Genomic DNA, 13,099 nt, shown 5'->3' on the forward strand with positions numbered 1-13,099 from the left:
CATATATGTAACATTGCTCTCTCAACTAAATTTAGAAAAAGTTGTGTAGATAAAAGTTCCAGGCAGTAATATGTATCTTGAGTAAGTAAGGCTCTGACATATCCAGAAGACTGTAACAAAAAAAACCTTTTTTTGTAATCATTTGATGTTGGTTCAAAAATAAATAAAACAATTGCTTATACCTACATCTACATCCAAATCTACTTGGGTACTCTGCACATCCCTGTAAGTGCCTGACAAACGGTTCATTGAACCACCTTTACAATAATTCTCTGTTATTACTCTCTTGAACACCATGTCGAAAAAATGAATATCTATATCTTCCTGAGTAGCTCTGATTTCGCTTATTTTATTATGATGATTGATTCTCCCTATGTAGTTCAGCATCAACAAGTTATTTTCACATTTGGAGGAGAAAGTTGGTGATTGAAATTTTGTGAGAAGACCCCGCCTTTTTTTTTAATAATGTCCACCCCAAATCCTGTAACATGCCTGTGACACTCTCTCCCCTATTTTTCAATAATAGAAAATGTGCTGCTCTTCTTTGAACTTTCTTGGTGTACATTTTGATGTACATCAATATTACTGCTATATTATTTGAAGGGAAGAGGCATTTTATATTATATGACTTTCTTGCACAACTTTCCATAGCAATACAAGTTGCAGTCTGTGACTGGTTCTTTCAGTTATATTTGTCTTGGCATTCTCGAGTTCCTGTATTAAGTTGAATGAATACCTTGGTGACATACTCTATGTAATTCAGTCTTTATTCACCTTAGCTTTTGCATTTAATATGAAACACACTTTCATTTAACTTGGTTCCATGGTTTTTTTTTTTCTTCACCAGGGCTTCAGGCTATAATATTGCTGTTGTTGTTGTCTCCAGTCCAAAGACTGGCTTTGATTTATCTCAACAGGCTAGTCTGTCCTAAGCAAGCCTCATTGTCACTGCATAACTTGTACTAATTTAAGGAGTAAAGGTAGCAACTCCCTGAAATGTAGATTCTCAAAATCATCAGAAGAACATAAACAAGCCTTACAATATTAAACAGATAACACTTTTGTGATTTTCCATAAATACTGAGAACTTTGCAAGCTTTTGAATTAGTCACACACACACACACACACACACACACACACACACACACACACACACACACACACTTCTCCCTACATATTAAGGACAATCAGATATTGTAGAATAACTGTTAGATGTTATAACTTACACTTTTCATGAATGCTAATCTTTCTGTATCTGTGATCTTTCATGTAGATATTTCTGCAAAATGTAGAGGTGAAGCAAATGTAAGCTGGACCAGACGAGTGAGAAGAAGAGGCCATACCAAGCATATTAGATATTCAGCACACGAAAACTACTTTGAAACAAAATATTACTTTGTTGGAGGTCCATGTAAGTATGTTTAATTTATTCTTATTTATTTTGAGTTATTTTCTGATCAGATTTGTTTATACTGGGTATTTAATTTTCGTAGAGCTCTCTACCATTTCAGAGATGCTCAGATCACAAATAAGGTATCATTAGTTTGTATGGCAAGAAGAAAGCTTACGGTTGAAAAGAAAATGTGTTGCTGCTCTCCTATCTGATGAAACTGTAACATAAAATTTTACTTGATTCACCTCAAATAAGCTGGTGAAATGGAAGCTCTAGATTTTTAAATTTTGAGATACAGTTGTTAGTATCATGCGTTTGTCCAGTAGATATTTCCTTTATATGTTTCTCCTATCAGCAAAATGAAATATTTTATTACTCAGAATTTAATTTAATTTGGTTTAAAAAACCTCTATTCACTATATCATGTTTTTAAGAAGTTCTATTAAAAACTTGCATCTCTTTGTTATCAGTCTGCATTTCAAAAAAGTGTATCTATTTTGACTTGTGACAGATTTTGTTTTTTTTACTAGTTTTCTATAGGATGTAGTTGGATATGGCAAGTACCAAAAATGTATTTCACTTCTGTGATTCAAGATAAGTGCTAATAAGAACACTAGTCAGAGCACAAGTGAAGCATCTCGCTGCAAACTACTGTAATAGGTTGTGACATAGTGCTACCCAGCTAGGAAAGACCTTCTTCATTCTAATAGTTTAGATATCTGTTCCAGCTAAATTGCATCATATTTTGGTGCAAGGTGTATTTTCTTGAATACAATGATACTGGTATGAAAATTAAGTCCTGCTATACAAATTGCCAATCCTTATGACCACTCATATAATTTATATAGAGACTGTATAACTTATCAACCTGGTTCACATGTCTCTGCCTCGTCAAATTTCTGTTACAATATTCTTCCTGTGCTTATTGATGGTGGTGCACTTTTATTAAATGATATACACAACACCATAGAATTTGGTTTTGATTTCTCATTATATTTATTAACACACAGTTTAGTTCAATGATCACCTTTGTAAACTATATGACAGCAAAATCTTTACACAGGTCAGTAAGCTACAGAAATTCAGAGAATGTTTGGTAATTCCACAAGTGGCATTAATCAGCAAATTAACTGAACACATTGCGAGATTTGCTGTGAAGTTTACCATTCTGGCACATAATAATACACTTTAACAACTGAGTACAGACTGGATGACATAGTGACTGTATTAACTGAATACCAACTGCAGGCTCTACGTTTATCCACAATGCCTACCTATAGATGTGTGTATTAGCTGTTCTGAATTTTGGCATTGAGATGGTTGTAGATATAATAAAATAAAATGTTTCCATATCAACTAAATATACCATTGTCATCAGCAATCAGTAGATTAAACAGTGAACAACAAAATTTAGTGAAATCGTGTTTGAATAACAAATAATTTATTTCCTGTAACTGTGGTACATGCTCTATAAATGAAAAAAGAACAGAAAGGGAGGAAAAAAGCTATTGATATCAGAAGTGACATAAGAACCAGTTGGATAGTCCCACCTTGCTGTGTCAAAACTGGACATGTGTACAAATCATGTATCTCCTAATCAGTATTTGTAATAAATAACAGCTCCACAACCTATGCAAGCCACCACACAACACAGAATGAAATAAAGCACACTTGAGCAGTTTAACTTTGAAAAATGTCTGAGTAATTTAAATTATATTTATCATTCGCCATTACCGCACTTTGTAAACAACTATTTTGATAAATGCATGATGGAATTGTGTGTTAGTGAAAATTATGATTACAAAGGTGAAACACTTTCGAATCAACCTCAATTCTTCCTCTCCCACTAAAAAAATGTGCACAATAACAGACAGCCAGTTTGATAAATACATGATGGAATCATGTGTTAGTGAAAATTATGCTTACAAAAGTGAAACACATTGGAATCAAAATCTTCCTCTCCCACTACAAAAAATGTCCACAATAGAAGAATAGAAGAAATCAGCTGGTGGTTTGATTGTGATGCATTTAACTGAAATGTGTGTATAATAAAATCTGAAACAAGTTTCATTGTGTAATAAAAGAGGGTCTGATGAATCTTTTTTCCCAACTAGAGAAACATGTGATACCACTTAAATTTATTTATTTATTTATTTCCATCCATCTGTAGACAATATAGATTGTATGGATGTTGTCAACAAACACATATATTTGGTTGGCTCTGAGCACTATGGGATTTAACATCTATGGTCATCAGTCCCCTAGAACCTAGAACTACTTAAACCTAACTAACCTAAGGACATCACACAACACCCAGTCATCACGAGGCAGAGAAAATCCCTGACCCTGCCGGGAATCGAACCCGGGAACCCGGGCGCGGGAAGTGAGAACGCTACCGCATGACCACAAGCTGCGGACATATATATATATGGTACAGACACAAGAGCACATAAAAGTATAATTGGATTTCCTAAATATAAACTACAATTAATTGTCTTACTGTGTTTCATGATTGTACTATAAATTGTCATACTGTGTTTCATGATTATACATGATGTACCACTCTGTTATTGAACATATCAAAGAAAGCCCCTAAATACAGTACTTAATCAGTCACATTGCCGACGAAATTTTACCTACTTTCCAGGTAATCTTCAACAGAATAAAAACACTTTTGTAACAATTAACTTTTCAGGCTATGTCTGAAGGCATGTATTTTGCTTCTATCTTCTATATTCTGTGGAAGTTTGTTGAATAGTTTAAGTCCATTGCATAGTACACTATTCTGTGTTTTCGTTTTGTTTTTTCTGTTCAGATTTAGGTGGTGACTTGATCTGGTTTCATGTTCATGTAGGAACTGTTTGTTGGGTACTGATTGGTGTTTTTCTTTATGTGAATCACTGTTTCAAAAATGTGTGCACAGGGAACAGTCAAGATTCCCATAGATTTAAACAACTCGGTGCAACATGCATTCTCTTGTTACTATTTGTCATAATTTGGATGGCTCCTTTTTGTAGTTTGAAGATTGTTTGCATATTTTGAATATTTGTTCCCCAGAAGATTATTCCGTAACAAATTATTGAGTGCACATATGCAAAGTAAGTTGCTCTGGTGGATGAGTTACTACACACCGATTTTATCATTCTAAGGGCATAGCATGCTGATGCTGTTCACTTTCCAAGGGCGTTAATATGTTCAGTCCATTTTAGTTGAGCATCAATATACATACCCAGAAATTTAGTTTTTGAGACATGTTCTATGTTTTCGTCTTTCACTTTCTGGATAGATTTTGTATTGCTTTCATTTATGAAGTACATAATCCATTAGTGTGGATGTTTATGAGTGTTTCTAATCCTTGATTATAAATTTTACTGTAAATATATTTTTTGTCTGTACATCAATGTGTTCACTTTATGCAACAAAGCACTTTGAAGATTAGTTTACAAAAATTCAACAGGAAATCCTGTTAAAACAAAACTATGTTATTTATTAACAGTTTTAACAGGTTTTTTCAACTGCAGTCACCATTTATATTCTTATATTTCTTATATCAATATGTAATTGATGTTGTAACAGTACAGGAAGTTTCCAGTTGCAATATTTGCAAATGTCTAAATCTTTGTATCAGCTGATATTACTGAAAATCTTCACATGTCCTCAAGAAACATTCAATAAACTAAATTTGATGATAATTTAAAAATTGAAATCACACTAAAATAGTGTTGACTTATCAAAAGTTCTAGAAGCTTCGAGAGAAAAACAACTTATCATGTATTATTGTTGGCAGATCTAACTGCGTCAGACTGTTTCTGATATAGATTAAGTTAACACCTATAAAGCTCTTTGCAATGTGTGTGGCAGAAAAGAGTGCTATGTTTTATTTGCTGAGATTTTCATGTGGAAATGTGAAACTATATGTGAAATTTTATGTGGAATGACAAATAAACCACATTTCCTTGTATAGTAGCAATTAAATCCGTGCCATATTGCTTAACACAGTGGGCATAAATATGATATTACATAACAGCATTTTAACACCTTTGGACACTTACACAATTTTAAAAATCTAATTGAACTTTTTACAATTGTTTAACATCACCTTTCTTGCTCTTGAATATATTTTTTAAATTTAATATTAACATGAACTATAAACACAATTTTTTTACTGCTACACATGGGAGGGATTTCATAATTATTATTTTGACCTATGTCATTATACATTTAACAAATATATTATTGTGATGTCATTTGTAATTGATGTTGGTGGAACACAAACATATAAAATAACAAATGCAACATAGTTGTATATTCATGACAGTGAGGGTTTTTTTCCTTTTTTTCATTATTGCTAGTAACATTTCTCAAATTTTGCAACACTAAATTTCATTTGTAGTTCTTGACATGTTAAATTGTGTATTTGCATTGTTAGTTATGCCAAATGGAGCACATACTTTGATGGTGCTCCACAATTCAGCTAAGTAAGAATTTATGCATTTTGTATGTTTATTTAATTATATAAGCTGATTTTTGAATTTTTTCTATGTATGAGACTGTGTGTACCATGCAGGGCTGATTCAAAATTCCAGATTCAAATTATTTCTGTTGGTGTTTTTTTCACATGATCTTTCATTGATTGTGCCAAGACATGTGTTGATCATGATATATTGCAAATTTTTAGTCATCTGCAAGTGCTGTGAAAACTCCATACTATATTCTCAGCTGTAAACTTAATTTGAGCTTTTTAGACACATTTAGCAACAGTACATATCCTCATTCAAAAACAATCATTCCCTAATTACATTGTATATTTATTAGAAAAACAGGCTTATTTTTGAAAATTTTTCAATGCTTGTCTTTGTTGATTATAGAGTTTCAGCAGTAGTATCCTCTTTCAAAGATAAGAGAAGGAAGGACAGAGAGAATCTTAACCCCAAATTTCAGTGCATACTTAAGTGAATAAACATATATTTTTGATCATTTTCGATAATCACAAGTCTGGTGCATACATGTTTTGTAGCAAATTGGCTTTTGTGATTTACAGTAACTATTGCATGTATTGTAACTAACATACTATGCCACATTTAGTTTTTTTTATTTTAAAACGAGTGTATATTGTGTGGAGATATTGTAAATTAATGCTATTTTCAAGTTATTTAGTGATCATAGTTCCAAAAAGGTTTTATGAAACCAGGAAATTTTATCCTGAGTTTCTCTGTTGTCACAATAGATATCTCTTTTTGCCTGTTAATCACTTCAGTTCTTAAAGCAACAGTCCATCTCTAATGACCTCAATGTCGATAGGACATTAAACCTTAATCTTCCTTCCTTTTTAAAGCAACTGGTAAGACCTATAGCAAATCAGCCCCATAAATTTAAAAGAGGATCAACAAGTGCTCTACCAACTGAGCTACCGAAGCACGACTCACGCCCGGTACTCACAGCTTTACTTCTGCCAGTACCTCATCTCCTACCTTCCAAACTTTACAGAAGCCCTCCTGCGAACCTTGCAGAACCAGCACTCCTGAAAGAAAGGATATTGCGGAGACATGGCTTAGCCACAGCCTGGAGGATGTTTCCAGAATGAGATTTTCACTCTGCAGCGGAGTGTGCGCTGATATGAAACTTCGTGGCAGATTAAAACTGTGTGCCCGACCGAGACTCGAACTCGGGACCTTTGCCTTTCGCGGGCAAGTGCTCTACCAACTGAGCTACCGAAGCACGACTCACGCCCGGTACTCACAGCTTTACTTCTGCCAGTACCTCGTCTCCTACCTTCCAAACTTTACAGAAGCTCTCCTGCGAACCTTGCAGAACCAGCACTCCTGAAAGAAAGGATATTGCGGAGACATGGCTTAGCCACAGCCTGGGGGATGTTTCCAGAATAAGATTTTCACTCTGTGTTGGAGTGTGCGCTGATATGAAACTTCCTGGCAGATTAAAACTGTGTGCCAGACCAAGACAAGGTTCTGCAAGGTTCGCAGGAGAGCTTCTGCAAAGTTTGGAAGGTAGGAGACGAGGTACTGGCAGAAGTAAAGCTGTGAGTACCAGGCATGAGTCGTGCTTCGGTAGATCAGTTGGTAGAGCACTTGCCCGCGAAAGGCAAAGGTCCCGAGTTCGAGTCTCGGTCAGGCACACAGTTTTAATCTGCCGGGCAGTTTCATATCAGCGCATACTCCGCTGCAGAGTGAAAATCTCATTCTGGAAACATCCCCCAGGCTGTGGCTATGCCATGTCTCTGCAATATCCTTTCTTTCAGGAGTGCTGGTTCTGCAAGGTTCGTAGGAGAGCTTCTGTACAGTTTGGAAGGTAGGAGACGAGGTACTGGCAGAAGTAAAGCTGTGAGTACCGGGCATGAGTCGTGCTTCGGTAGCTCAGTTGGTAGAGCACTTGCCCGCGAAAGGCAAAGGTCCCGAGTCCGAGTCTCAGTTGGGCACACAGTTTTAATCTGCCAGGAAGTTTCATATCAGCGCACACTCCGCTCCAGAGTGAAAATCTCATTCTGGAAACATCCCCCAGGCTCTGGCTAAGCCATGTCTCCGCAATATCCTTTCTTTCAGGAGTGCTGGTTCTGCAAGGTTCGCAGGAGAGCTTCTGTAAAGTTTGGAAGGTAGGAGACGAGGTACTGGCAGAAGTAAAGCTGTGAGTACCGGGCGTGAGTTGTGCTTCGGTAGCTCAGTTGGTAAAGCACTTGCCCGCGAAAGGCAAAGGTCCCGAGTTGGAGTCTCGGTCAGGCACACAGTTTTAATCTGCCAGGAAGTTTCAGGATCAACAAGCTTAGTTTAATGTTATTTATTTACTCTTCTGTAAAATATTGTGCCAGCCACAATGCAGCCTCACTATGTATGGTGCTGCATGCATGGGATTAGTTAATTAATATTTATAAGCATCTAGGAATTACACTGACTGCTGACAAGCCATTGGAAGCTTCTGTGAATGGGTGTGTTGGCAGGGCTACTAAGAGCCATGTACCAGAGATACCAATATTACCTTGAATACCATCCTCTACTGTAGATACTGTCTTCTTTGAGGTGTTTACAGAATCTATCACTACTTGTCCCCTTGGCTGTGAGTAGTGTGTCAATGGTTGGTCTGCATGCCTTGTACGGGGAAGTCTGGATCAGGTAGGACTCAGGATTCTAACCAACAAATTCAAGGGGCTATTTTCACACTGAAACTAAAACTGAGCCTTTGAGACTTACTTCACCTATTGTAACTGGATGAGGCAAGTGCAAAAGCATAGGGCACCATTAATTGTCAACAATTCAGAGTCGTGGTAAATAATGGTATCCCTTAGGAAAATGGCAATAAGAGATTGAAAGGAATAATACCAAGTGCATTCAGTGCATGCTTGAGGGCCTCTTTCAGTATGTTGAAGGAGGTGTTCCAGCAACTGTTGAGGAAACGGGGTGCAACCAAATGGAAAATGTGGTACACCTAGTAGCAAATGATGACTGTTAGCTGAGCTCTGAGATCATATTGGGATAATTTAGGTGACAGCCACAGAAGGCTGACAAGATCAGCCTTGTTCCTGGAGTGTCAATGAGGCTCACTATCTGCAAACCTGGTTGTGGCCTCCTATTGTCAATGGAGTGTAAAACTTGAACCAGAAACTTTGAAGGATCTGTAACAAGCTCGACTGTGACTCCCAACACTTGTAACATAGTGTTGTGATCTGTAGGGTCTTCCTAAATATGAGTGTTGACTGAAAAGTAATGCCTCCACCTTTGTAACTCTTCAACAGTTGGCAGCATTGGTATTGCAGGTACTGGCTTGTTACTTAGCCTCTTCTGTACAGCTCCAGTTGGCAGGAAGCCTTAGCATTGAATGTTTGTGTTATTACAGTGTAAAGTATGGATCCCTACGCAGACGGTCAGTCAGTGCTATTTACGCAATGTGCAGTCATTGAATTCTTGACAACAGAAGGCGTCACCCCAAAGGAGATTCATCAGAGGATGAAAGCAGTTTATGGTGATTGTGTTGATGTGAGTACTGTGCATTGTTGGGTGCATATGTTTAAAGATTTTGAGGTGGGAGCATCTAACCTGCATGACAAACAAAGAGTTGGACGTCCTGTGACCATAACCACTGAGTTTCACAAACAAAATGTTGATGGATTGATTCAGGATGATCGTCATATCACTCAGAGAGAAGCTGCAAGCACAATCGGCATTTCACAAGAATGTGTGGGTCACATTATTGCTCTGCTTGACTATCGGAAGATCTGTGCACGATGGGTACCCCGTATGCTGACTCCTGGAATGAAAGCGCACAGACCACCATACAGCATCAGCCATACAGTCCAGATTTAGCACCATCTAATTTCCATCTGTTTATGATAATGAAAGACGATCTGTGAGAACATCATCATGCTTCTGATGAAGACATTGAGAGAACTGTGAGACCGTGGTTGCGGAAACAGAGTGTCGACTTCTTCCGTAATGGCTTCAGAAAACTTGTTCATTGTTGGCAGAAATGTATCCAAATGCCTGATGATTATGTGGAAAAGTAAATATTGGTAATTAAATATCACATTCTAAGGATTATTTCTGCATTTGATTTATTAAAATATTCCCATCCAAACCCAATTAACGAAGGTGGAGACATTATTTTTCATTCAACCCTCGTAGATCAGTTGTGCACTACACATCAGAGGCTGCTTCCCAGAAACTGGTCTGTGTGTGGCGCACACACAAGGTTTTTTTGAGATCAAGTGACTCGTCATTCAGTCCCCATAACAGTAGACAGTAGCTATGGGAGACCAAGAAGTTTCAGTGTAAGATTCTAAGAAATGCCTCCACATGCAAGAGTATTAAAATTATTAACTTTCTAGTGATTAACTGCTGGAGTATTTACAACAAGGTGCCAGAGGTGAAAGGACCTGAAAACAGTTGTAACAATCTGCTAAAAGATTTATGGGAGAAGTTTATGATTAAATGTAAATTTTATGTTTTTCTTCAAAACAATTAAGGAAAAATTTTACAAATCCTGATGTAATTAGTTGCAGATGGTTACTTAGCTTGGTCTCTTTCTTCATTGCTGGCATGATTGTTAAAACTTGCTTCACTGCAGTTCAAGTAACCTTAGTTCATGCATGTTGCATGTCAGCTATGCATTTAAATTAAAAAATATACACTGATTTTTAATCAGTTTTTGTTCTGGATTATAACTTTACTCAGATACATCAATTCTGCCAAACAAATTTGCACTGCATGCTGCTCAAACACTCAACTGAACTGTCTTGAACCAAATCCTATACTAACTTGCTTTGGCCCAGAAGCTTGGTTTTTTATAACAGGTAACAATTACAGTCTTCATGTTGCATTATTAACATGATTGATGAATGGATTTACAAGTAACTTTGGCAACCCTTCAAGCATTTAAATATATCTAGAATTTCGTTCCTAAAATTGTATGAACCAGATTTTGATAGATGCAAGTGTTCAATATGAAATTTAGTAAAACGCTTATTTGAAACAGTGTGTCAATTGGTGTAATGAGGTGGATGACCCTCTAGAGCACATAAAACACTATAGGGTGATTTAAACATAAATGTACGAGGGCTATCCACAAAGTACATTACGTTTTGGAATTAAAAGCAAATAAAGTATTGGAATTTTTTTTTTATTATATACAGATGAAAACCACACTTAAATACTACTTTTCTACATAGTTGCCATTTAAATTAAGGCACTTATTGTAGCGATGGATGAGCTTGGAAATTCCTTCATCGTAAAATTTGGCCGCCTGCGCCTTCAACCACGTGGTTAACTCTTCTTTTGGGACAGAAAAGGTGTGATTTTTTTGTGGATTTCCTGGAAAGAGGCACTACAATAAACTCTCAAAGGTATTGCTAAACTCTGCACAACCTCAGAAGAGCAATACAAAACAAGCGCAGGGGAAAGTTGGGCTCAAAGATCTTGCTGATTCATGACAACACCCGGGCCCACACGGCAAATGCCACTCGTGAAGTTCTCGAATCTTTTAAGTGGGAGTTGTTTCCTCATCCGCCGTACAGTCCCGACCTGGCACCGAGCGACTTCCACTTATTCCCAGCAATGAAGAAGTGGTTGGCTATGCAGCGTCTTGATGATGACGCACAGCTTCAAGAAGAGGTGTTGTACAGTGTCAAAAGCCTTCCAGAAATAAGGAATCAATCTGAAATCCCTTGTCACTAGCACTCAACACTTCTTGTGAATAAAGAGCTAGTTGTGTTTCAAAAGAATGATGTTTTCTAACCGCATGTTGACTGTGTGTCAATAGACCATTTTCTTCGAGGTAATTCATAATGTTCAAACATAATATACGTTCCAAAATCCTACTGCATATCAACATTAATGATATGGGCCTGTAATTAATTGGATTACTCCAACTACCTTTCTTGAATATTGGTGTGACCTGTGCAACTTTGCAGTCTTTGGGTAAGGATCTTTCGTCGACCAAACGGTTGTATATGATTGTTAAGTATGGAGCTAATGCATCAGCATAGTCTGAAAGGAACCTAATTGGTATACAGTCTGGACCAGAAGACTTGCTTTTATTAAGTAATTTAAGTTGCTTCACTACTCTGAGGATATTTACTTCTATGTTACTCATGTTGGCAGCTGTTCTTGATTCAATGGCGAGATTGGACTGAGCAAAGGTTGGGAATTTGTATGGGCACTGATAACCACGCAGCTGAGCGCCCCACAAAACAAACATCATGATCATGTTCTTGATTCAAATACTGGAATATTTACTTCTTCTTCTTTTGTGAAGGCATTTCTGAAGGCTGTGTTTAGTAACTCTGCTTTGGCAGCACCGTTTTTGATAGTATCTCCATTGCTATCATGCAGAAAAGGCATTGATTGTTTCTTGCAATTAACATGCTTCACATATGACCAGAATATTGTTGGATTTTCTGCCAGGTTTCGAGATGAAGTTTCATTGTGGAAACTGTTATAAGCATCTCACATTGAAGTCCACACTAAATTTTGATCTTCTGTAAAAGATTGCCCACCTTTGGGATTTTGCATCTATTTAAATTTGGCATGTTTGTTTCATTGTTCCTGCAACAGTGTTCTGACCCATTTTGTGTACCAAGGAGGATCAGCTCTGTTGTTTGTTAATTTATTTCCTATAAATCTCTCAATTGCTGCTGATACTATTTCTTTGAATTCAAGCCACACCTGGTCTACACTTATATTGTTAATTTGGAAGGAGTGGACATTGTCTCTCAGGAAGGTATCAAGTGAATTTTTATCTGATTTTTTGAATACATATATTTTTCATTTATTTTTGGAGGATTTGGGGGGTCACAATATTCAATCTTGCTATGACAACCCTGTGTTCACTAATCCCTGTATCCATTTTGATGCTTGTTATTAACTCAGGATTATTTGTTGCTAAGAGGTCAACCGTGTTTTCACAACCATTTACTATTCGTGTGGGCTCGTGAACTATCTGCTCGAAATAATTTTCGAAGAATGCATTTAGCACAGATGCGGATGATGTCTTATGCATACCTCAGGAATTAAGCATGTATTTTTACCAACTTATCAAGGGTAATTTCCAGGTAGAATGGTATAGGAATGATGATGGAAATAGGATCACATTTGAGGAAGTGGAGAAAATGGTCAATAGATTGCAGTGCAATAAAGCAGCTGGGGTGGATGAAATTAAGTTGTAACTCATCAAATACAGTGGAATGTCAGGTCTTAAATTGCTTCA

At 36.9% G+C, this 13,099-nt stretch overlaps 1 protein-coding gene across 4 annotated transcripts in view; it reads left to right on the plus strand.

Annotated features, from left to right (window-relative positions):
- Window positions 1-13,099, plus strand: part of LOC124777034 (arrestin domain-containing protein 17-like) — a 191,088-nt gene that overhangs the window by 42,754 nt on the left and 135,235 nt on the right. For all 4 annotated transcript variants that reach the window (XM_047252298.1, XM_047252295.1, XM_047252297.1 and 1 more), the window contains exon 2: window positions 1,274-1,411. In XM_047252298.1, the coding sequence (XP_047108254.1) occupies window positions 1,274-1,411 (138 nt within the window). The remainder of the gene's footprint in view (window positions 1-1,273; window positions 1,412-13,099) is intronic.

This window comes from Schistocerca piceifrons, chromosome 2 (assembly GCF_021461385.2).
Source record: "Schistocerca piceifrons isolate TAMUIC-IGC-003096 chromosome 2, iqSchPice1.1, whole genome shotgun sequence".
Classification (NCBI taxonomy): Eukaryota; Metazoa; Arthropoda; class Insecta; order Orthoptera; family Acrididae; genus Schistocerca; species Schistocerca piceifrons.